The sequence below is a fragment of the Eschrichtius robustus genome, chromosome 3 (assembly GCF_028021215.1).
Source record: "Eschrichtius robustus isolate mEscRob2 chromosome 3, mEscRob2.pri, whole genome shotgun sequence".
NCBI classification, from domain to species: Eukaryota; Metazoa; Chordata; class Mammalia; order Artiodactyla; family Eschrichtiidae; genus Eschrichtius; species Eschrichtius robustus.
The window spans coordinates 51,002,723-51,027,410 of NC_090826.1; the positions used below are offsets into that span (position 1 = coordinate 51,002,723).

At 43.9% G+C, this 24,688-nt stretch overlaps 1 protein-coding gene across 10 annotated transcripts in view; it reads left to right on the top strand.

Moving 5' to 3' along the window:
- The window catches only part of FGGY (FGGY carbohydrate kinase domain containing), a 415,080-nt gene that overhangs the window by 380,462 nt on the left and 9,930 nt on the right, over positions 1 to 24,688 (top strand). Inside the window, exon 16 of one of the 10 annotated variants that reach the window (XM_068539989.1) lies at positions 16,871 to 16,952. The exons of the other annotated variants lie outside the window; for them this stretch is intronic. Within the exon in view, the coding sequence (XP_068396090.1) occupies positions 16,871 to 16,882 (12 nt within the window). The 3' untranslated portion in view covers positions 16,883 to 16,952. Of the gene's footprint in view, positions 1 to 16,870; positions 16,953 to 24,688 lie in introns of those variants that run through there. 10 annotated transcript variants of the gene reach the window in all.

A 24,688-nucleotide genomic window follows, 5' to 3' on the forward strand; every position in this document is an offset into this window, starting at 1 on the left:
GGTAGGTGAGAAAGGGAGACTGGAAGGAGCTAGAGTTGGAGGGATGTCCTTCCCCTGGGTGGGATAAGGCTCTGGTTAAGCCTTTTTCCCTTAAAAGTAGGCCTTTGTTATAAAGAACTCTCTGGCGTATTTTCACAGTGTTTCTTCTTTTTCACTCCTGCTGGAGCCAGTAGGGGATCATTCTTGCCTCTTTACAGTGAGAATCTGGTAGTGTTCGTGGAGGTAAAACCCATGAAAGGGTGGGCCTCCCAGTAAGACTGAAGCCCCAGAAGTTTCTCAGTCTCATGCTAGTCTACGCTCAGCCCCCAGCACTTCATCAAAATTATAACTTAAACGTCCCTACCAGTTTGTGGCTCCAGTGGCTTCTGCTCTAGGTAAGAAGATCTCAACTGCAGCTCTCTAGAATTATCCTGTTTCTCCAGATCTCAGGGTGGTGGTTTGCTCTGTAACCTCAGTTCTCCAAACAATCCAAGACAGATCAGTGATTTTCAGTTTGTTAGCTCTTTTCTTGTTATAGGAATGGGGGGTAATGACTTCTAACTCCTTTACACAGTTGAGCTGTAACTGGAGGTCTCTCTCTATATTTCCTTAGTGTATTTCCTGATACTCTTACAAGGGTATAAACTTATGAAAGCAGGGGCTATGTCTGTTTTATTCACTGGTGTATCTTCAGTAGCTAAAATAGTACCTGACTCAGAGTTGGTGCTTAATAAACATTTGTTAAATGCATTGATTAATCAGTTGATATTCACTGAGCACATCAATATACTAGGCACTGTGCTTGGTATGGAGATACAACAATGAAAAAGAAAGATCCCATGTGTCTACAGTCGTTACAGTGACAGTAGGGGGTATGGTGGGCGTACACTTTAAATGGAAATGACAATAAACTACGGATTAGAGGATAGGGAGGTACTGAAGCATAGAAGACACCTACCTAAACTAGCCTAAGCAAAAGGAAGGTAAAACATTGCCAGAGGAGGAAACCACCAATGTGAATTGACTTGTAAAGAATGAGTAGCTTCTAGCCCATATGATGGAGGGTGATCCTGGCAGAGGGACAGCATAGATACGATGAAGTCCATGCCGGACAATGTGCAAAGTGATTTTCTCCCCCACCTCATGTAATGTTTAGTGCTCCACACAAGGCAGGCACCATTAACTCATTTCACAGATCAGAGAGTTTAAGTGATTCGACAGAATGTCACCAATGCTGAGTAATGGAGCAAGTCCCTTTGAGTCCAGAGTCCACTTTCTTCCTGCTACAAAGATGATTAAAGCATGAGTTCAGAGCCTGGTGGAGGAGCCAAACACATAAACAGATCTTTCTGGGTACCAGTGCTCCCTTTGAATTTGCTTCATTGTTGTTTTCCTTTAAGACTGCAGAAGTAGTCTAGAAGCAGTGAGTTGCAAATCAGGGCTGCTTTGCAAATGCCCACAAACCACTGGGGGGAGTTTTGTCAAAGAAGGCGGGAAAGAAAAATAAATGTGGGTTTCTACTCTTTAAACCTCAGCCCAGTGAGGCGGACTTCCTGGAATACTTCAGGCCGCTTCAAAGGCCTATTGTGGGAAGTCTCCAGATGTGCGTGAAAAACCTCACTGGGGAGCTTCCCAGTGAAGAGGCCTTTTAAGCTTGAACTGAGATGAAGGAAGTTGACGTGATGAGTCCTACCAGGTGGCCCGTTTTCTGAAGGCGCCCAGATTCCACCATAACCTTGAGAAGGCGGGGGGATTAGCCAATTCAGATGCCTTTGCCAAACAGTGCATCTTTTTTGATTGCGGAGAGCAGGGATTTTTTTTTTGCTGGAATCAGGGGTGGGGGGCATTCACCAAATGATTTATCGACCTTTAAATTGTTAGTGACAGCCTGGTCATTCCTCCGGCATATCTTGGGAGGGCTGGGAGGGATTTCAGGATTGGAAAACGTCGAGGCCCTGAGTGATTTGTGCCAGTTCTTACAAATGATGCCTCTTGCCGTTCTGAGAGCCAGCATCCTCTGGATTCTTGCTCGGAGGCTCTGCCCTGAATCTGTGCTTAAGCTGTCTACCCAGTGCACTGTCTGACCTCGGTTCGAGACTCCATCTTCTTCTTGCTAGACACGGTGGAGTCAGAGAGACCCAGGTTTAAATCCTGGCTCTCCGGTTCGCTTTGTCATCTTGGACAGAGTAACTTCAGATTTACCAGGTCTCAGTTTCCTCAGCTGTAAAATGAGGGAAACCTAGTCCCTGCATCATCCTCTGGCTGTGAGGAGACGAAAGGCTGAGCTGATGCACTCACGGCACCCGGCACAGAGCCTGGCGCAGAGTAAGGACCCAGTCTGTTTTTATTCCCTTCCTCTTCCCTCCAGTCGTAAGGGAAGATGGGGGCTGTCCCATTTGGCCTTTGACTGTTCCTTCTGTAGCTCTTTAAATCCTATCCCTGCCTGGTCCGTATGCGCTTAGCTAAATATTTTGAGCTCACAGTGTATTTAGGGGGAAGTTCTTTTGGCTACAGCTAAAATTAGGCCTCTCTTTTGCTCCTCTGTTTACCACCCCCCCCCTTCCTATTTTAACTAATTAGAGGCATTGACGCTAAGAAACACTTGAGGAAAGTTGGGAGAACAGCTGGGAGTTGTTCTAGATAAGGGCAGCTGCTCCCTCTCAGCATGCAGGCGCGGAAGAGGATGCTTCTGACCAGGAAGCAGGAAGGTGCCTTGGAGGAGATGGAGGAATGCCAAAGCCTGCCCGAGGCTCTCGGCAGACAGCAGGGTGTGTGTGGGGGGAGGGAGGGAGTCTTATTACTGTGTCCTCTACCTTCTGCTCAGAGAAGGGGGGAGGGGGGTTCAGAAAGAGCAGCAGAGACAGAGCAAAAGAGGGGAGGAAAGAACTGAAGGGAAGGAAGGCTTTAAGAAGTTCAGCTAGGTGGCTAGTTATTTAGTTGGTTATTTCATGCAAAGGGCTGTCCTCCCACCTGGATTACTACTGGATTCTCCCAACTGGTCTCATGCTCCAGGTTGCTCTCCCACTGGAACCAGAGAGGGTGCGGGAAAGTGCAAATCTCTTCCCCTAAAACTCTGCAATGGGTTTCCACTATGGAATTAAGGAAAAATTTCAGAACCCATCACATGGCCCCTGAGTGCCTGGGATGCCCTCCCCCTCCACCCCTGCCACTGCTACATCTCAGCCCTCTGCCTTTCCCTCATCTCCCTTCTCCAGGTCTTCCTTTCCTGCAGACAGATTATCTGAGTTTTATCCAGGTGTCTCCACCTTCTAGCTATATGACCTTGGCTGGGCAAGTTACTTCACTACTTTGTGCCTCATTTTCCATATCTGAAAAATGGGGACAGTAACGGTAATTGCCTCAGAAAGTTGATGTAAGGGGTTAAATGAATAAATAGTTATTCAATATTTAGAATAATGACCAGCATGTAACTGCTCAATATTGCTATATCTATTGCTGTTGTCATTGCTATCCTTGTTATTATTTCTTTTCTTCCTGTGGCTGTAATTCTGCCCCTCCCCCCAACACACAAACATTTTCTTGACCCAGGTTCTCCTGTTCCTTCAGCCATAGGCTTAAATGTCACTTCCTGAGAGAAGTACTCCCCGACCCCCCCCAATCTAAGCTAGTGTTACTCACGTAATATCCTGTAGCCCCTTCTGCTTCCATTCCACAGTACTTAGTGTAATGCATTGGTATAGATATTTTTGAGAGTATTTGTTTACTGTCTGTCTCCCCTGTAAGACTCTTAAGTTTCCCAAGGGTGAGGACTATGCTGATTTTGTTCACCAGTGACTGCCAAAGCCTAAAACAGTGATTGGCAGATAGTAAGTGTTCAATAAATGTATATGAAGGGAGGGAGGAAGGAAAGGAGGAGAGAGGGAGGGAGGAAGGGGGACAGGGGAAAAGAAAAGGAAGATTATTGGGAAAAAAGAAAAAATACTTCCAAAGCTCACTCTCCTTGGGATCTAGTTCTCTCCCACTCCTTAGGATATCCAGGGCTGCAGAATACTTCTTGCCACTAGCTCCCTCTATGCTCACTTCTCTTTCCTGTGTCCCACCCCTTTGGGACCTGCTCTAGGCATCTCTATCATGTTGATATGACAAAGATACCTTCCAGTATATTGACTATTCCACTAATCCCTTCTCTGTTAAACACAATGAATGGGCAAACATTTGTCTTCTGGAGATACTGTCTTAATTAAACTCTTATAGGATGAAAACTCCAGGTAGTGAGCCATAAACATGAGCAAGCTTTTTGTGTCACCTGTTCACTGGGGACCTTACTTTTGAAGGCTCTTCCTCCAATAGCACAGAAATTTTCAAAGCTATCATGGCAGAATTTGGGGGTCAGGAGACTTTTCATCTGACCTCATCTTTGCCTGACTCTATGTTAAATTCTGAGCCCTTCCGTTGGTTCCTGCCCATAGCCAGCTGTGATACTCGAGCACCTACGCCCCTGGTGTGTCCCCTCCTGGTGCAGTTCATGCAGCCTCCCTCCTGGATGTCCAACATGGGGACTGACCTTGCCGTGACCCATCTGTCAGAGGAGACCTGGCAACTCTTGTCTCATGGGTAGACCACCCAGAAAGTTTGCCTGGAACATCATTTTATTTTTAGGGGAAAAATACAAAAATATATTTTAAAAGATAAAAAAGGAGGACATGATACAGCATGATATCGAGGATGTTTTACAAAGGATTACAGTCTTATTTAACAAATGGGCTTGAAGTGACCTGCTGTGGGGATGCTGACTCCATAGTGCTTTAGCAAAATATGTCTTAATTTTTTTTTTACATGATCTTTCTTTCTTTCTTTCTTTTTCTTTCTTTCTTTCTTCCTTCCTTCTTCCTTCCTTCCTTTCTTTCTTTTTCTTTCTTTCTTTCTTCCTTCCCTCCCTCCCTCCTTCCTTCCTTCCTTTCTTTTTCTTTCTTTCTTTCTTTCTTTCTTTTTCTTTCTTTCTTCCTTCCCTCCCTCCCTCCTTCCTTCCTTCCTTTCTTTTTCTTTCTTTCTTTCTTTCTTTCTTTCTTTCTTTCTTTCTTTCTTTCTTTCTTTCTTTCTTTCTTTCTTTCTTTCTTTCTTTCCTTCCTTCCTTCTCTCTCTCTCTCTTTCTTTCTCTCTCTCTCTCTCTTCCTCCCTCCCTCCCTCCCTCCCTCCCTCCATCCCTCTCTCTCTCTCTGGGTCTTACTTGCGGCACACGAGATCTTCAGTTGCAGCATGCGGACTTCTTACTTCTGGCATGTGAACTCTTAGTTACAGCATGCATGCAGGATCTAATTCCCTGACCAGGAATCAAACCCGGGCCCCCTATGTTGGGAGCGCAGAGTCTTACCCACTGGACCACCAGGGAAGTCCCTGTCTTAGTTTTAATGAACTTATAAACCAACATGCTTCCATTTTGAAGTAAAAACAACATCCCATGTCATAGAGATGTTTACAGAGTTATTTATCTAGCAAGTGAGAAACATGCCAGAAACAAATTTCTCTAAGGAACATACTGGGATTTTTTTTTTTAATATCTAGATCCTCATCAAGGATTGTGAAGTCCTAAAGATAATCCAAAATCTGTGCCTCAGTATAAATAGTTTCTGGCCTTAGAGAGATCCAGTAACTATTAGTTCTCAAATATCAGTCTCAAAAGGGGTGTCTTCTCTTCCTGGGAAGGGTGATTCCATAAGGAGGAATGTTGGGGTTCCTTGCAGCTCAAAGTTATACTAAGACCCACACTCATCACACCTGGCAGAGAACTTCCTGGGCTGCCATGGAGGCAAGAGGGTCCCAGCCCAGCATCACAGCTTCCGCCGGCATCACTCACACTGCCTTCCTCTCTGAAGAGCTGGGTCCTTCTTCCCTTCAGGAAAACTTCCTGTAGGACGTGGCATTTTAGATTGGCCATTTCTTCACCCATCCATTCACTCAGCAGATATTTATTGGGTGAGCATCACCAACAAGCTAAGCCCTGCGCTTCAGCATGACCTATAGGCACAGTCCCTACCCTCCAGGAGTTGTTGGTCTGATGACAGAGTCAGAGACTAAAGAAATCATTGCACATATAACCAATATACTCGTTACGAGAGCTTAAAGGAGAGGTACAGGGTGTGATAGGAGTGTTTAAATGGGATTTGAGATCCATAAATGTGACTAGTGATTCCTGCCTTCTAAGACGATTAGCTTATGAGGGGGGGAAAGTTTGCCCTGGAGGGGAGATTTGACCGCAGACATATTGCCAGTGCATGTGATAGTAAAACCAGACGGACCTTTTAACCAGTCTACTTATTATATTTTAGTTCTCTAAAGACAGTGCACCCTCCCACCCACATTGTCCACACCCGAGGTGAATGGCTTACGCCACCCTGCCCTTTGATATACCACTGAGTTAAACAAATGGATTCTAGCTCCGGGGCTTGAATTCTGGATCTACCGTTTACTAGCTGGGTAATTTTTTTTTTTTAATTTATTTATTTATGGCTGTGTTGGGTCTTCGTTTCTGTGCGAGGGCTTTCCCTAGTTGTGGCAAGCGGGGGCCACTCTTCATCGCGGTGCGCGGACCTCTCACTATCGCGGCCTCTCTTGTTGCGGAGCACAGGCTCCAGATGCGCAGGCTCAGCAACTATGGCTCACGGGCCCAGTTGCTCCGCGGCAATGTGGGATCCTCCCAGACCAGGGCTCGAACCCGTGTCCCCTGCATTGGCAGGCAGGCTCTCAACCACTGCGCCACCAGGGAAGCCCTAGCTGGGTGATTTTGAGCAAGTTACTTAACCTCTGTTTACCTCTCTTTTCTCCCCTGTAAAATAGGGATAATAATGATAACACCGATCTTACAGGGTTGCTGCAAATATTGATGAGATAAGGCATGTACACTCTTAACATGGTGCCAAACACATATGACACCAAAAAATGTTAGCCATCGTTCCTAAGGAGTGCTTAAGGAGTGGTGATGATTCTTATTTCCATCTCTTCCACAAGAGCAGAAGTAAGATCTGGTCCCTAAGCAGAAATCTGGTGGGGATGTGTGAGAGAGTGGGGGGCGGAGGAAATGTCCTTCCAGTTTTCCAATTTAAAACCGGCCTCCCCATAGCCGTTCCAGCCTTGAAAAGCTGCTGGGCTCCCCTTGAGCTCCCTGTGCAGGTCCTGCTCACACTCACTCCTGGGTGGAGGCTCCCACCCCTTGCACCCCCAGGTAAAGGCTTTGCAGTTCCAGGCAGCCATAGTTTATTGCTCCAAGATGTCTGTGCATAAGGACACTAGCATTTTCCATGGCCTCATGTCTTCTATCTTGACACGCATTTTTCCGTCCTCCCATCTCCTCCTCACCACCCTAAGGAAACCGAGAGATGCCTCTTTGGGAAGGTCTCAGCCATAGTCACTGTGCTGAGTGTCCAGAGGTTGCACTTAAACTCCCAGGTTGTCTAGAGCTTCTGCTGCTTTTGAAAAAAAAAAGGACCTTTACATCTCTGGAGTAGGTGCCAGATCTTGCAGCACTTACAAGGACAAATCCATTTCTTACTGAATAATGGAGCTTCAAACCCTCATGACTGGCTGATGGAAGCTTTGGCCAGGTCTGTGAGGAATCTTTGCAACATCATTTCTCTTGATGTTCTTTTCTTACGGCTGCTGTCCTCTGAGCAGGAGGCGGGGCTGAGGCTGTGCGGCTCCGTTACCCCCCAACCTTGAGTGAGCCCTTTCAGACCTGAAGAAGCAGGCTCTGTGCAGGCAGCCCTCAGTCCCAGCCCTCACTCCGCCTCCACCTAAATGGGCAGATGCCTCAGCCCAGAAATCTAAGAGCTCTTGAGTTACTTCTGACAACTCTTGCTCCATGACACCCCCATCCGACCCATCAGCGAAGCCTCCTGAGCACCTCTTGTATCTGTGTGCATCCCTCTTGTCCAGCAGCACGGCCCTAATTTCCCCCAGGACCCCTGCACCTGGCCCCTGCCAGGCTGAATACAGGCTGAATACACTTCTGGCTTCCCTGCGGCCCCGGGAAGGAGTCTGCAAGCAAGGGCCGTGTGGGGACTGCCTGCCTCTCGGATCTGTCTCGTTCACCCTTGCCTTCGCTCCGTCTGCTCCAGACACGCTGGCCTTCTCATGCCTCAAATGTGTTATTTTTCCTGCATCCATGTGGTGCTCTCATGTTTCCCCCATCCTTCACCCAGCTAAAGCCAGCATATCTTTGAATGTCAGCCAAGCCATAACATACAGGATGCATACACACATACATACCATATCGTTCATACCTGCATACCATACATAGCAAGAGGCAGTGGACCGGTCCCTGGGGGAGGAGGGAGCCCTCATCTCTTAGATTCGGCCAGCTCTCCGACAGAGCGAGGGAGGATCTGAGGAGGCAGCTGTCTGAGGTAAAGGCTTTGCAGTTCCAGGCAGCCATAGTTTCCCTTGCCACGCTGCTCCTCCTCATGCTTCTGAGCAAGGCGTCCAAAGGGAGGCTGTGGACAAGATCATTTCTTCTTCTCTACTTGCCTGTAACCTGACAGATCACATCTTGGTTATCTGGCAGAGATTAATTTGACTTTTGCAAACAAACTAGCAAAGCGTTTCTGCCCAAACTCTCAAACACAGTCTCACCTATCCGTCTGGCTGCATCCAAAGCATTCGTTCCAAGAATTTTTTGTCCTTTTGGGCTTCACTCTCCCAACCACAGAGACTAGACAGCAAGGGGGAGGGGGAGAGGGATGGGGAGGGAACGGGGGAGGGAGAGAACGTCAGAGTGACTTGAGGACATTCACAAAAAGTATTCCACTCGCCCTCCTCCACTCCCCGCACACATTTCTGGCCCCGCTGGGACTCTCTTCCACTCACCAGCCCTCCCATTTTTCCCCCACCCAGAGCTCTTCAGCTCATAAGAAAAATCTGCAGCCTGGGAGTCAGGAGTCCCACATTCTAGTCCTGGCTTTGACACCAGCTGGTTTTGTGATCTTCTCTGAGTATCGTCAGTTTCCTCCTCTGAAGCATATTCAGCAGCTGGATTTCACCCCTGAATCCACTGGGTGCAGAGGTAACCAACATTTGTGAACACTTGCTTTATGCAAAACACCAGGCTAGGAATTAATGATTCCTTATCTACTCGCAATCCCTATGAGGCAGATATATTATCCCCATTTCACAGAGAAGGAAGATAAGACTTAGGAAAATTAAGAAACCTGCCCAGGTCCACAGGTTGGTAGAAAGGAGGCAGGTTTCAAACCCTGATCCGCTCTTTCCATCACACTAATCTGAGTCCTAAGTATACTGCAGGAAAAGAAATCTTGGTGACTTTTTACAAAACAAGAAATAGAATTCACCCTCTTTCATTCATGCATTATGCAGAAGATGGGATGCCTTTGTTGCATTTTCCCCCCATACATACCTCTGCCTGGGAGCTAAGAAGAGGAAACGCACACATCAGGACTTCACGTACTCATCTGTAAGAGCCACAGACCCAGTACCAGAGGAAGATGAAGAAACAGGAGCGGGAATGCTGGGTGCTGTGAGGCTCTTAGTTGTCAAAGCAAACCCAACCCAAGCCTTTGGCTACATGATGAGCAAACTGAGGGCCAGAATGGTCATAGAACTTGTTTGAATTCACCCCACTGGAGAGCAGAGCCTAGCCCCCAGGTCTCCTGACTCTTCCCACAGAATCTCCCACATCAAATAGTCCTCCTCCATTCAAAAAGAAGAACCTTCAAGAACATTGATTTTGTACCCGTCTAAAAGCCATGCCGAGCTATGCTAAAGGTATCCGGCGTTGCAAACGTATTCTCACAGAAACGCCCAGCTGGACACACAAAGAAGCAGGTCTCCAAGGAACAGGGTAAGGATTGTCTGAAGGGATCTGTGCTGGTGAGATTACAAAAATCATAATATATGAATAAATGAACATATGGAAGAAATCAAGCAAAGCCCTCTCCTTCTTCCCATATGTAAACTCAGCCTTTGCCTCAAGTCATTAAGCAAACACAGATGCAGCCAAACCAGGCACCAGATGGCAAACGAGAGCTGGAAGAAAAGGCAAAGAAAGCTTTCGGTGTTTATTCAAAGATGGGAAAAAAGCCATGATCCAAAATGCTGTGGTTTCCACAGAATGGTCACCTGGGGTCACCAAGACCCAAACCAAGGCCCAAAAGTAACCAAAACAAAACAACACAAAACTAGAGTAATCATGATTGGGAAGTTGTAGGAAAACCACCACTGTCTTCTGTCAATGGAATACAGTGTCAGAAGAAAGTGATAATTCAGGGAAATGAAAGAAAAGGTTAAATAAAGTAGAAGGACCAGAGAGGGACAGGAAAGTGGGAAGAATGGGCTTTTGCTGAGTACTTGCATGTGCCAGGAGCTTTGCACCCTTGGTCTCATTTAATCTTTACAACTACCCATTTAGGTATTGGCCAAGCTTTATAAAGAAGGAGATTTCATAAACGGGCCAGGAGATTAGGTTCCAGGGTCACATCACGGGAATTCCAACCTAGCTATTTCCAGTGCTGTATGTGTACTGTTCCCGGCTTTGCAATCAGAGAACTCTGATTTCTAATCTTATATCCTGCTGTCAGATCATGTAATATTTAACACAGAAAATATGGTCCTTGAAAGACTCCATTTACCCTGTAATCACTGAGCATTTGCCACATGCCATGCCCCTGGGAATATGCTTGGGTTATAGTTGTGTACCAGACACGCAGGGGGAGTCATATGGCGCTCTCTCGCCCCTTCTGCCCATCCCACTAGGTGTAAGGAAGAAAGTGACCTCGTCAGCTACTGCCTAGAGGGGAGACCAGAGGAGATTGCAGACTGGGGAAGAGAGCATGCCTGAGAACTTGACTTTACTTCTATTTCACAAAAGACACCCTTGCACATTCCTCACCCCACTCTTAGCTTGTACATTGGGGATGAGCATCTGTAATGACAATCCAGAGGGTATCCTAGCTTTTCAGTGGGCATGAGTTTATGTATCCGGGATAGGAAAATTCCAAAAATGCTTCAGTTTCAATGAAAAGTTTAAAGGAACATGAAAATGTACCCCCTCTCCCCAGATCATTCAGAGCACTCCGTAGCTTGCAGGTAGACCGGCAAGGCAGAAGCTGCTTGCAAGCTAGGCAGACCAATCTCCCAACTCCTCCGCTAACTAACCTTGCTTCCTCGGCAAGCTGCACAACTGCTTTCGTTCCAGTTGCCTTGTCTCTAAAACAGAGTTAATGTGTACTTTGAAAGGCTGTTGTCAGACTTTTTTACTTTCCTCTTACTCCTCTCTTCCCACCTGGCCAGTCTCTTTACAGCCATTTAATTTTTTCATTTTTTCCCATTTTCTTCTTTTACCAAATCCCAATCCAGATGAATCCAGATTTCTACCTTATGCGTGCCTAAAGGCCCCTGAACACTATAAGGAAATACTATACAACAATAAGGCAGGCTTCTAACATTATGTGTTAATGATCCCCAGATAGTCTCCCTCACCCTCTAGGTTCTAGGTGGGTTTGGCCTCTGGGCACCAGAAGGAGCCTGGAGGATAACGAAGCTGTTTGTTTCCCCAGCTCCGTCCTTGCTGAATTGCCACAGTTTAGCTGATTCATGTACCATGTATCTATACCATAGACCACGATTCTGGCACATGGTCCTCTCCCTCTTCCCATCTTCTCTCGGGTGGTAGGAATCACTCCCTCCCCTTGCTCCTTCAGGCCAGGAGGCGGTAATGGTTCCCCGCTGTTGCTAGTCTTCTCCTAAAACTTCTTTTCAACAAACCCTTTATTAAGCTTTACATCAGCTACCCAGTGTGAGTGTCCATCTGTTTTCTCACAGGAACTAGACTAATATGTCAGATTAATTTCTCATTTTCTGCAGTGATCATATCAAACCTCTCCAATTCCCAGCCCCATCTTTCCTCTCACATTCAGACATATGACCTCCTGTTTATTCTCAACCACCAACTACCTCAAAAAGAAAATAAAAGCCATTAGAAAGACATCTGCCGTCAAACCTACATTTCTCATATCCAGTGGAATGCTGGAGCTGTCTCACACTTGCTCCCAAGAGCCAACTGTGGGCATCTCTGCCCAGCTCCACGTTCAGTGACATCACATTAGCAGATTGAAATGAGCCATAGTGGAAGTCTTTACACCACAGAAATTGGCAAACACTACAAATCAGGGCCTTTTTTGTTTTGATAGAGCCAGTTGTTGAGCATTTATCAGCACACCACTGCTTACACCCAGATGCTGCCTTTCTCTCCTTTACATTTGTTACAATGGAGAGATAGATGCCCAACCTGTTATCAGAGGCCCCTCCATCTCCCACTGCCTCTGATAGTTCGTTCGATCCCTTTCCCTGCATATTTAGCCTCTCCTTCCATACTGACTCCTTCTCTCATCAGCATTTCAGCCTGCTCTAGACTTGTGCTGTCCCATTCAGTCGCCACTCATCAGATGTAGTTACTGAGCGCTTGAAATGTGGCCGGTCCAAATTGAAATGTGTAAAAGACACACCAGATTTCAGAGATTTAGCATGACTACAAGAACGTAGACTCTCTTATTAATAATATAATAGGTTAAATGAAAGATATTAAAATTAAATTCACCTATTTCTTTTCACTTTTTTAAATGGCCTCTAGGAAATTTAAAATTACTTATGTAACTCACATTATTTCTGTTGGGCAGCGCTACCATAAACTCTCATCTTAAAATAAAATCCCCTCTTCTACCTCTCAGCCCTTCCAGTTATTGCCTCTTACAGGCAAAAATGTTTTAAAAAGCGGCCAGTCTCACTGTCATGATTTTCTTAGCACCATCTCCCTCCTCCTTAGCCAAGGATGATCTAGCTTCCACTTCCACAAATCCGCTAAAGTAATGCTAGTCTAAGTCACTAGTGCTAACCTAGGCCATGCACAACACAAAGGGCTTTCCAGGCCTTACCCTGCTTTACCCTTAGCAGCATCCTGCAATATGGAACACTCCCTTCACTGAAACACTTTTTTTTAAAATTTATTTTATTGAAGTATGGTTGGTGTACAACGTTGTGTTAATTTCTAGTGTACAGCAAAGTGATTCAGTTATACATATATATATACATTCTTTTTCATATTCTTTTCCATTATGGTTTATTACAGGATATTGAATACAGTTCTCTGTGCTGTACAGTAGGACCTTGCTGTTGATCCATTCTCTATATAATAGTTTGCATTTGCAAACTTCCAATCCATCCCTCCCCTACCCCGCCTCCCCCTTGGCAACCACAACTGTTCTCTACGTCTGTGAGTCTGTTTCTGTTTCGTAGATAAGTTCATTTGGAAACACTTTTCCACTGACAACATACTTTCTTGATTTTCCTCCCACTGCTCTGAATGCTGCTTTCCACATTCCTTTGCCAGCTGTCCTTTCTCCTCTACCTAGCATTCTCCGTTGGTCTTCTACCGGGTTTTGTCCATCTCATCCACTGCTAAGGATTCATTTTCTACTTATATGGCAGCAGCTCTACAGCTGTTCACATGACATCTCCACCTAAAGGTCTCACGGGCATCTCAATTTAAACATGTTCAAATCTGAACTCAGCATCTCCACCTTTGCCTGCAAAACTGGCGTTAGCTTAGGACACGGCACTGTTGGTAAGGGCACCACATCTACTTAATCACTCCTGCCAGAACCTCAAGGACATTCTGAACCCAGCCTCTCTTTTCCCTCCACTTTGGTCTCTCCTGGTCTCTTTCTAAACTATACCTCGTGTCTCTTGAATTCTTCCACTTTGCTTTAATTCCACAGTCACCATGCTAGTCCAAGCCACCATCAGCTCTCACCCAGACTGCTCCAAGGGCCTCTTGAATGGCCTCCACCTTTACCACTCTCTAACCCGTTCTCTACACATCAGCCAAAGTGATCTTTCACAAACTTGAATAGGATGGCTTTGGCTTAAAACTCTCCAATGGCTTCCCCTTGACTTTGGCATAATGTTGGAAACCCTTAACATGATATTAAAATGCCACCCAAAATCTATTCCTGCCTTCATTTGTAGCTTTGTCTGTTATCACTCTTTCCCTCTGTTCTACCTACTCCAGCCATCTTGGACTTCTTTTTGTCCTTTGAATGTGCCACATTATCTTGACTTGGGGCCTTCAAATGTGCATTTCCTTTAGCATGACACCCTCTTCATCACCTTCTTTACCTGTCCAACTCCTCTTTAGCCTTCAGATAGTTCCCTAAGCCCCCGGACTAGTTTTGTCTCCCTCTGGCACTCTCCTATAGCACCTGTGTTTTTCTAATAGACTCTAAACTCCATAAGGTCAAGGATCGGAGCTGTCTGGTTCACTGACGTATCCATAGTGCCTAGCACAACACGTGGCACACGATAGGTACTCAATAACTAGTTGTTGAACAATAAAACATTATCTGATTCAAACTTCCCATTTTGGAGACGAGGAAACTAGAATCTAAAGAAAGGAACCAACTCATTCAAAATTGCAGAGCCTAGACTCAGATTGGTACAGGACCAGAGCCTCCTGATTTCCAGATGAGTTTTCTTTCCAGTACATCATGTGCCTTGTCAATAACTTAGTAACCAGAGGGAAGCAGACTGAATTCCCTATGTCTTGTGAAAGCCAGAGCAAGCTCATATTCATAAACACAGCTGACATAGTTGTTGTTTTCTTTGTTTGTTTTATGTAAAAGGCCTAGAAATCCAACCCAGAAATAGACTCCGTGTTTCTAAACCTACAACTTTTATTCCCTACAGCCCCTGTTCTGCTCATTTTTCATCTTCCTTCCCCCCATTAACCAGAGGCATCAGCTGGCATCCAATGTTGAATGGTTCCTTCATTCCATGCTCCTTATCACTCCCCTGCCCAGGCAGCATGTTACATGTAGCAGAAGATTAGGAAGTGCTGTCTTTAAATAGAAGCACTCGAGAAAACATTACAAGATCCTGTGTAATCCTGGGGTGCAGATGGGTATAATAATTATAAAAATAAAAATAACAAATTTTTAAGCTATTACTTGTGCCAGGCACTAAATTAGATGGTTTGCATGCCTTTTCTCTTATCTTTCTAACTCTATGAGTAATTATTTCTATTTTTCTATTTTACGGATGAGTAAACTGAGGCATAAAGAGGTTATTAAATTGCCTAAGCCATTCAGTTAGAAGAGCCAAGGTTCTGATCTAGGCAATCCAGAGCCCATGATCTTAACCATGTGACATCTGACAATAAAAAACAGGTTGACCTGACAGTTAGGAAATACTAAAAAGTACAACTGAGGGAGATCCCAAAGTTGCTTTATACAGATATCCTACCCCTGATTTATTCATTCATTCATTCAATCACTCATTAATTCATTGATCCATCTACTCATTCGTTCTTTCATTCTCTCAACACTATTTATTGAAAAGTCACATTATATCAATTGCTGGGAATACTGATAAAATTAATGACCTCTATCCTCTGAGCTCTCACCGTCTAGTGAAAGAGGCATATAAGTAAACAGACATTTATCCTACTGTGTGCTAAGTACTGAGATAGAGGGAAACCAGGGAGCTTTGGGAACACAAAAAAAGATTATAAACCAACTTAAAAGGACACTACGATGATTTATCCTGGACTTGCCTTCCATGCTTTCCCCCCACTCTGTCTGACCTCTGCTCCCTCCTTCCTTCCCAGTTTCCCTCCAGCCTTTCTCATGCTTTTGGTGCTTTGGTGCCATCTTTGGCCTCCCCAACTCCTGGTTTCAGACTCAACCTCTCTGCTTGTCTTTTTCCTCCTGACGTTGGTTAGAAATGCATTCTGGCTTAGCCAAAGGCACTTCTGCACCATAAACCAGTCTGAGGCCGGCCCCAAAGGCTAGACCAGTGCATGCATGCCCTACTTCTAATGTGGCTCTAGTCTAGGAGAGTTGGAGATCCAAAACAGGGAGCTTTAAGGAGTATGGAGGGCAGGATAGATGGATAGATACCCTGTGTCTTAGATAATTTGGTTATTTATCAGCCTAAACACAGAGAAATTGATTAGTGACTACCCAACATCCCTTGAAGCTCAGTCATTATGTCCTGCATGTCCCACACCACTTTTTCATTACCCTGGAATATATTGGTCTCTGTGCAGTAGTGGAATCTTTGGTTTTGCATCAGAGTAAAATAAAATAAACCCATCACACTTGGAACATAAGGAAATGTTAATACCATCACATTTTGATTCTTTGCTGCCAATTATGTTTCCCGATCTGCTGGCCAAAGAATCTTCCCAATACAGAATTAACGTTGAAGCAAGAAGTGTGAGTTTCCAAGGTGTTCGGACCCTGAGAGCTTTCAAGATGTTGCGTTTTCTCGAGTTGCAGTCTCCTGCTGGCCCACTCCATCCTAAACAAAGTTTCTCCCCTGCAGTCATAAATGAAGCATATCCTGGCTAAAGAATTTTGTGGATTAGAGGCACCAGTTGAATTTGGCAACTAAAAGAGAATTAGTGGTGATTCCTATTGATCGATGTGTTTCATTTAATAGATGAAGGACTCACCCCTATATATGGAAGAAATCAGAGTCAGAAGAGGTATATGGATTGAAAGACAAGGAAGGAATTGAGATTCTGGAAATAACCATGAGGTGGAGGGGGACATTTGATAGGAATGATGGGGCAAGCGAGAGAATTGGATTAATGGGCAATTGAAGTCAGAAAGTGGCAATTAGAATATTGGAAACACTTTGAAAACACAAGACTCAAACACTGGATGGGTCTTGTAAACAGATGCTGAAGTCTTACATGATGATGACAAACCTCCAGATGGATAGAGAGACTCAGATCTAAGCCTTAGCCTCATTTAACAGCAGCAAGAGGCTGATGATGACAGCACTGAGATGCAGGGGAGCTAAGTATGATTATATCTCTATCATTAGGTGGGATAAACTTCAGAGTAAGTTTTTTTGCTTGCAGATGGAGGAGTAATCATCTGTAAGGAGCCATGAGAATATTGACACCCACCACCTTCCCCAGCCCACCTACCCCACCAACCTGAAACATATACCCAAGTACTACATGGTAACTCTTACTTTTAATAAAGTTTCTGGGAAAATAAGCTTTGTTTCAGTTGATGGGTAAATAGTAGTAGTAGTAGTAACAACAACTATAGTTTTAGTCATTTATTCCATAACAATAGACCAATAAAATAGGTATTAAGATTCCCATTTTTAAAATTGAGACTCAGAGTGTTAAGTGGCAGAGCTAGGATTTGAATTATGGTCTCTATATCACCAAAGCCTTTGTCCCACAGTGAATGGTTAAGAATAGAATTCCAAAACTGTGTGTCTCCTCACCTTTCAACTGGGGATATGAAGTAGGTAAAGTGTTCAGTACAATACTGGGCCGTAGTAAGTACTCAATAAATGTTAGCTGCCATTATTATTGTTGTTGTTGAGTTATTGTTATTAGTATTATTTTTATAGCTCACTACATTACCTTATATTCTCAGCCAGAAATATTAGTAGGACCATTTCTTTTTCAGTCAATAACAGATTATTAGATGGGTGATAGCTTGCAGTCTTGAAGTGTATAATCTAATGCTTTTAGTAAGAAGCTTGATATTTTGGCTTTGAGAAAACCCATAAAAGCCAAGTCAAACTCATGTAAGTAAGATGAGTAGTCGTTCAACTATTCATTTTAGGACCCAACTCCTTAGCAGTCAGGCCAAGTATTAGGACCACACTTCAAAATATCACAGTGGTAGGTAGCCTTACCTATTGTGGAACCTCACCCCTCTGCCATGCTTGCATGACTGAGTTGGAATGAAGCTGTACCTTGCTGGGGAAACACGGTGGGTATATTCCCTCTTACAGTGAACCTAGTTTAAAAAAAAAAAAAAAAACTAATAAAATGTACCATTGAGAGTAACTGGCTCATTTGTCAACTGAGAGTTAATCAAAAAAAGACATGTACATGGAACCAACAGATTGCAGAGCTGGCAAAGACTTTAGAAATAATCTAATCCAACCCCTTTATTTTGCTGATAAGGAAAGTGAGTCCCAGGAAGGGGAAGGGTCTTACTCAAGGTCATACAGCTGGCAATAGTTTTGTTTGCTTCAAAAGTTAATATGAACAATCTTTCCATACATCACTGAATCCATCTTCCTGCCTTTGTAAGCACAATGTCATGACTATAATTGAAGTTGTCTTTGATGGTGGAGAAAGCAAGCTTTTAGGGTTTTACAGGGCCCTAAAGTCATCAGAGCAAGATAAATTGTCATGAACTGATGCTGAAGATCTGTCTATTGACTGTGAGCTCCTCAAGGATTAGGCCTGGTCTTATTCATGAGTTAAAGCAAGTTTCAAATCCTAGCTAAGCCATTTACTAGCTTAGGAAAGTCACTTAACTTCTCTGAGCCTCTGTTTCCTCATTATAAATTTAGATAATAAGACCTTCATTACAGAATGTTTGTTAGCATCAAATGAGGCAAGATATAGATACACAGTGCCTGACCAAAATAGACATTTAATAAGTGTACACTTTCAACTAACCTTTAGCTAATGTCCTGCTAAAAGCTACGGACACATCAATGAATAAGAAAGCCAAGGACCCTGATTTCACAGAGCTTAGGTTCATGAGGGAGGAGTAGAGGTGAGAGCCAAAGGAAGAAGTAGACAGTAACCAAGGATGCAGATAAATTAATATAATTTCAGGCCATGCTAGGTGCTATGAAGGGTTATGAAGACAAGAAAATAGGATCATGTGGTAGAGGGTGTTCAGCAGAAGTAGACTGTTTCAGCCAAGAGTGGCCCAAGTCAGTCTCTTTGAGATTATATTTGCAGAGGACCTAAGTCATATGAAAAAGCCAGACAGTCTAAGATCCAGAAGCGCACTCCTGAAAGAGGCAGGAAGGCCCCCAGCAGGGGCAAACTTGCCACGTTCAGTCAACAGCACCATAGCCATTGCGTTTGCAACACAGCCAGCACAGTGAGCAAGACCTGAGGTGAGGTTGGAGACATCCACCCAAGTTCGACCTTGCAGTTCTAGGACATCTTATGAAATTTCCTTCAAAAAGCATCCATTACAATTTTCAGGAGTGAGGAGAGCTATGATATAACAAAAAAATAAATATTTGACCTCTGTCCTTGACCTGGCACACAGCTTCTGAACCCCTGGGAATCTGGAGTGAAGAGTGTCTTTTGTATACTAATGAGATGACTGGGGACCCCTAGATAACCATCAACACAGGGGTTGGTCACCAGCAAGACCAAGGCATGATTAGAGGGTTGGAACTTTGAGCCTCACTTCCTGACCTCCAAGTAGGGGAGGGGGCTGGAGATTCAGCTAATCACCAATGGCTAATGATTTACTTAATTGTACCTACGTAAATGAAACCTCCATAAAAACCCCTAAACGACAAGGTTTGGAGAGCTTCACGTGGTGTGCCCCAGAGAAAGCATGGAAGCTCTGCCCACCTCCCACCCACCTCCATTATACTTTGCCCTATGCATCTCTTCCATTTGGCTGTTCCAGAGTTGTATCCTTTATAATAAACTGGGCATAGCAAGTGAACCGTTCTCCTGAGTTCTGTGAGCCTTTCTAGCAAACCTGAGGTGGAAGGGCTGGTCATGGGAACCCCCAATTTATAGCTGGTCAGTCAGAAGTACAGGAGGCCCAGTGACTTGTAACTGGCATCTGAAGTGGGGGCAGTCTTGTAGGACTGAGCCCTTCACCTCAAGTGACACTAACTCCGGGTAGTTAGTGTCAGAATTGAACTGAATTGTAGGACACCACTTGGTGTCTGCAGAGTTGGAGAATTGATTGGTGTGAGGAACACACATATTTGGTGTCAGAAGTATTGTGGGTAAAAATAGCTCAGAGAAACAAAATCTAATTTACTTCATTCGATGATCCATCCAACAATTTTTTTTTTTTTTTGTCTGTGCCGTGTGGCATGTGGGATCTCAGTTCCCCAACCAGGGATCGAACCCGTGCTCCCTGCATTGGGAGTGCAAAGTCTTAACCACTGGACCACCAGGGAAGTCCGTCCCATCCAACAAATACTTATAGATCACCTATTCTGGCCAGGCACAGTTCTTAGTGCAGGGAATGAATCAAATAAAAACCCCTGGCCGCATGGAGCTTGCATGCTAATGGAATAATAAATATGTAAAGTTTATGGAGCATTTACTATGTGCTGCACTATTCTAAGTGCTTTGCCTGAAATAACTCACGTGGTCCTCAAAACAGTCCTACTAGAGGCATACTGTTCTTATCCCCATTTTTAGATGAGGAAACAGGCATAAAGAAGTTAAGTCATTTGTCCATGATAATGCAGCAAGTGGTAAAGCCTGACTTCAAACTCTGGCAGTTCGTGATAGTCGGAGTGTCTTTCTGAAAACTCACTCTGACTGGTCGTGACTGTTGTTAGGGTACCAGTTAGGATGTGGGTCAGAGATTGGGGTACTTGAATTTTCAACAAAGCTATGAGTAGATACTATTATTTCCACTTTATAGATGGGAACACTGAGGCTGAGTTCACACATCTGGTAAGTAGCAGGGCCCAGATATGATCCCAAGCCTATTTATCTCTACAACCTGATACCTTTCCACTAGCATCTCCATTTCCTGCAAAATTGGAGAGCGCCACACCCCTACCCCTCCTTTATGATCAAGAGACTAATCCAAGGTGTATTTTAGAGTGCATATTGGAGAAACAGGCATTTGAAAATTTTTATTTCCATTTTGTAGGCATTCTATAATGGAAAATAAAATATAAATATACCAACACATACTTATAACATACACAGTGTTTTTTCTTTTACATTCTTTTAAATTGAGGTACAGTGTACATAAAGTGAAATTCACAGATCTTAAGTGTACAGTTTGATGAAGTTTGATAAATGTGTACACCCATGTAATCAACACCCTAATAAATAAGATATATGTATGTGTGTGGATGTGGATGCGTCGGTAGGTACGTAGATTGATACCACGTATTTAAAATTATAAATGAGGTGTGAGTCTTCATGTCATGATTAGTAATGAAGACCTACCCCACTCTTTCCTTTCTCTAACCCCTTCCTGCTTCTCAATTGACATTGTTGTCATGGAGGTTACACAGAAGACCAGGTGCAGGTCAAACGATGACTGTGTCAAAAGAAAAACAGAACAAAACAAAACAAATAGCAGAACAACTAGCCATTTCTTAATGCTTGTTGGAGGAAAATCACATTGCTATACTTTGTTTTTCTACGGAGGGATCATGTGCCTCAGCCCACACATTAACATGTCAACTTGTTGTTCCAGTAAAATGAGTCAGAGCTCCTCAAGAAGGCAGATTCATGTATTTCAGAACTATGTGTCAGCACCTCTGAAAAAAGGTACAGTGCACTGTATTGGTGTGTCTCACACATGCACACACACTCATTCTCACCCAAGGAGATGGCACAACTAGTAAGCAGCAGAAGTGTGATTTGAATGCAAGCCCGGGGAACGCAAGCATCAGGCTTTTTCGCATTGCAGAGAGGACAGGAATGTTGGGTCTGAGTGTAGGGTTAAGCAAAGGCCTGGAGTCTGAATTCTGGCTTTACTGCATATTCGCTTTCTGACCTTGGGCAAATTCCTCATACTCTGTTCACTTCTTTGTTGATAAAGTGGGGATAGATGATGATACCTGTGTCATAAAGTCGTTTTGAGAATTTAAAGGGTCATGTACATAAAGCAATTTGGACAGTGCAACAGCACAGAGTAAGCACCTGCGAAATGTTGGCTGAACCAGTAACCTAGCAACAGCCATGGAAGTTGGTTGCTGGGCCAATGGATGCCTTGTTTTTTGGATCATGTACTCCATCAGTTAAAATTTTGAGCTTACATGCTAAATGCATGCAAACTTATTTACAAAAAAGCATATACATACTCTACTGTGCTTGTAGATTATTTACACTATAAAACAGCTGAAATATCGCTGAAATAAAATGTTATTTTATAGTGAGGTCATCATAGTAACATTATGCAATATCTAAAGGTACACTGTTTATGACCAGGTGAGTTTTTAATGATTTTTTAAAAATGATTATTGATGATTTCTAAACGATTTTGAATATGTCTCTATATTTATATCTCAAACAGTAGTCTTTGCTTTTCTTCTTTTTAATTGACATATAGTTGATTTACTATATTATATTAGTTTCAAGTGTACAGCATAGTGATTCAGTATTTTTACAGATTATACTCCATTAAGAGTTATTACAAGATAATGGCTGTGCTTCCCTGTGCTGTAGAATACATGCTTGTTGCTTATCTATTTTATATATGGTAGTTTCTTTCTCTTAATCGCCTACCCCCATCTTGCCCACCCTCCCTTCCCTCTCCCCACTGGTACCCACTAGTTTGTTCTCTATGTCTGTGAGTCTGTCTCTGTTCTACATATACATTCATTTGTATTATTTTTTAGATTCCACATATAAGTGATATCATAGAGTATTTGTCTTTCTCTATCTGACTTATTTCACTAAGCATAATATTCTCTAGGTCCATCTACATTGCTGCAAATGGCACAATTGCATTCTTTTTTTATGGCTGAGTAATATTCCAGTGTGTGTATGTATGTGTGTGTGTGTATAAAGCATCTTCTTTATCCGTTCATCTGATGATGGACAACAAACAGTATTCTGGATAATTTTGATTTTTTTCCCAATTCTTGTCTTATCTGACTAGATCTTCATTGTTTTTACCTTACAATACAAAGAGCTAGCACCAAGTTAGTAAAAGTATCATCATTTTTTTGTTTCCTTGAATCTGAGTTATCACCATTGCCTTTAATCCATTGGTTGAATCTTTCTCAGCTGCTTGCCCATTTTGTGAGGGTTTATTTAAATAAAATTAGATAATACCTAGAAACCTACCAACCTGGAACATGTAAATGATGATGTGTAGCAAAGCCCTGGAAACTGGGGACATAGAATGGAGTGCCATGCTGTCATCCCTGGTGTTGTAGAGCTCTCACCCTTCCCTTAGGACACCTCACACATCTTACTCACTCATGACTGTCTGATGTGTGGACCAACTGATGGATCTGGTGACAATCTGCATATTAAACTTGAATTAATTTCTTTAGACTAAAAGTCATATAAATGGCACTTCCAATATTTTCTTCTGGAATCTTAACAGATCATCTCCAGCACTCCTTGGAGCACATGTATGCCATTTTAGAAACACCGTTAGATGATCTTCCATTGCCTCTGTCGTGAAAGTCATCACCCTTTCATTCAGCAGCTCAGCAAACATTAACCAAGCAGCTGTAAGTGCTAGGACCGTGTTAAGCATGAGACCCTCAGTAACATGGCTCCTACCTTCAGGGAGTTCGCAGTATAGGTCCCACCAGGCCCGGTCCTGGTTATTCTTCCCTGTAGACCGTGACTCTGGACATGGCCAAGCTTGCATTGAGTGCCCTTTGGTGCCTTGGTCTAGATTGCCTGCCAGCCTTCCCAAAGTCTTAAGGCCATTGTTCCCCTTCCACTGGGTGGGAGAGAAGGTATCAGATCGCCTGCTCCCCAGATTGCCAACGTTCCTGTGTCTGCCACTCGTGGAATCCCCATCTTCTCCACGGGTAAAGAGCTCCTTTCTTTCTTGAACCTAACTTCCCTGGGTACCTCACCCAGTGTAGCCTAAAGCCCTTTGGTGGCTCCCAAGCCAGGCCGTTACCACGTGAGAGCTGGGAGTTCCCTGTGCCCACACAGGCCTGGTGTCTGCCTGTGCTGCTCCCAGGGAAGTGGTGAGCCACGTGTGCGGACTGGTATCTCGGCCTTGACACGGCAGCAAAGGGTCAAACCCCATGAATGCAGTCTTTCATGGCCTTGGTACAGGGCTCCTATTTTTTCCTACAGAAACTCTTACACTTGCTTTCAGAAGTGACAATCAAATGTGAACTTTCATGGTTTATTTATAGCTCGGCCTTATAGAGAGAAAGAAAAGAAGTGATTAAAAGGCGATTTTACCAAATATTTTGTTTTTAAAAGCTTTCATTGTGTGGGCAAAAAGGAAAGAGAAAAGTCCCTGTCTTCGTTGTGCTGTCTAGACTCCCAAAGAGGGTAGTGTGCTACAAATCCAGATTGTCCGACTCCTGCCTGCTGACAAAAAGTATGAATTTTGAGGCCAACTTCAAATAAACCCTTTGAACAGAAATATATTGTGGGGGGTGACTATATTTAGCACATGTCAGCATTTCCATAATAAATTCATATTGTTGTGCTATGGTAATTTCCAGATTTACTGCAGCCAGTGGGTTCATGAGGTTTCAGTTTTATGTTAATTATTTGGAGAAATGGGAAAACTCAGCAGTGCTATTTCTGATGACAGCACTGATTCTCTGGGCATTCTCCATATTGTGTCAAATACCCTTAGTGAGCCCTGCGTCCCAGGAGAGAGGAGAGTGAGCACAAGTCATTTTGACTGCCTGTAGAAGCATAATTTTTTTTTAATATAAATTTAGTTTATTTAGTTTATTTTTGGCTGCATCGGGGCTTCATTGCTATGCATGGGCTTTCTCTAGTTGCGGCGAGCGGGGGCTGTTCTTTGTTGCTGTGCGCGGGCTTCTCATTGCGGTGGCTTCTCTTGTTGCAGAGCACGGGCTCTAGGCACACGGGCTTCAGTAGTTGTGGCTCGTGGGCTCTAGAGCGCAGGCTCAGTAGTTGTGGCGCACGGGCTGAGTTGCTCCGCAGCACGTGGGATCTTCCTGGACCAGGGCTTGAACCTGTGTCCTCTGCATTGGCAGGTGGATTCTTAACCAC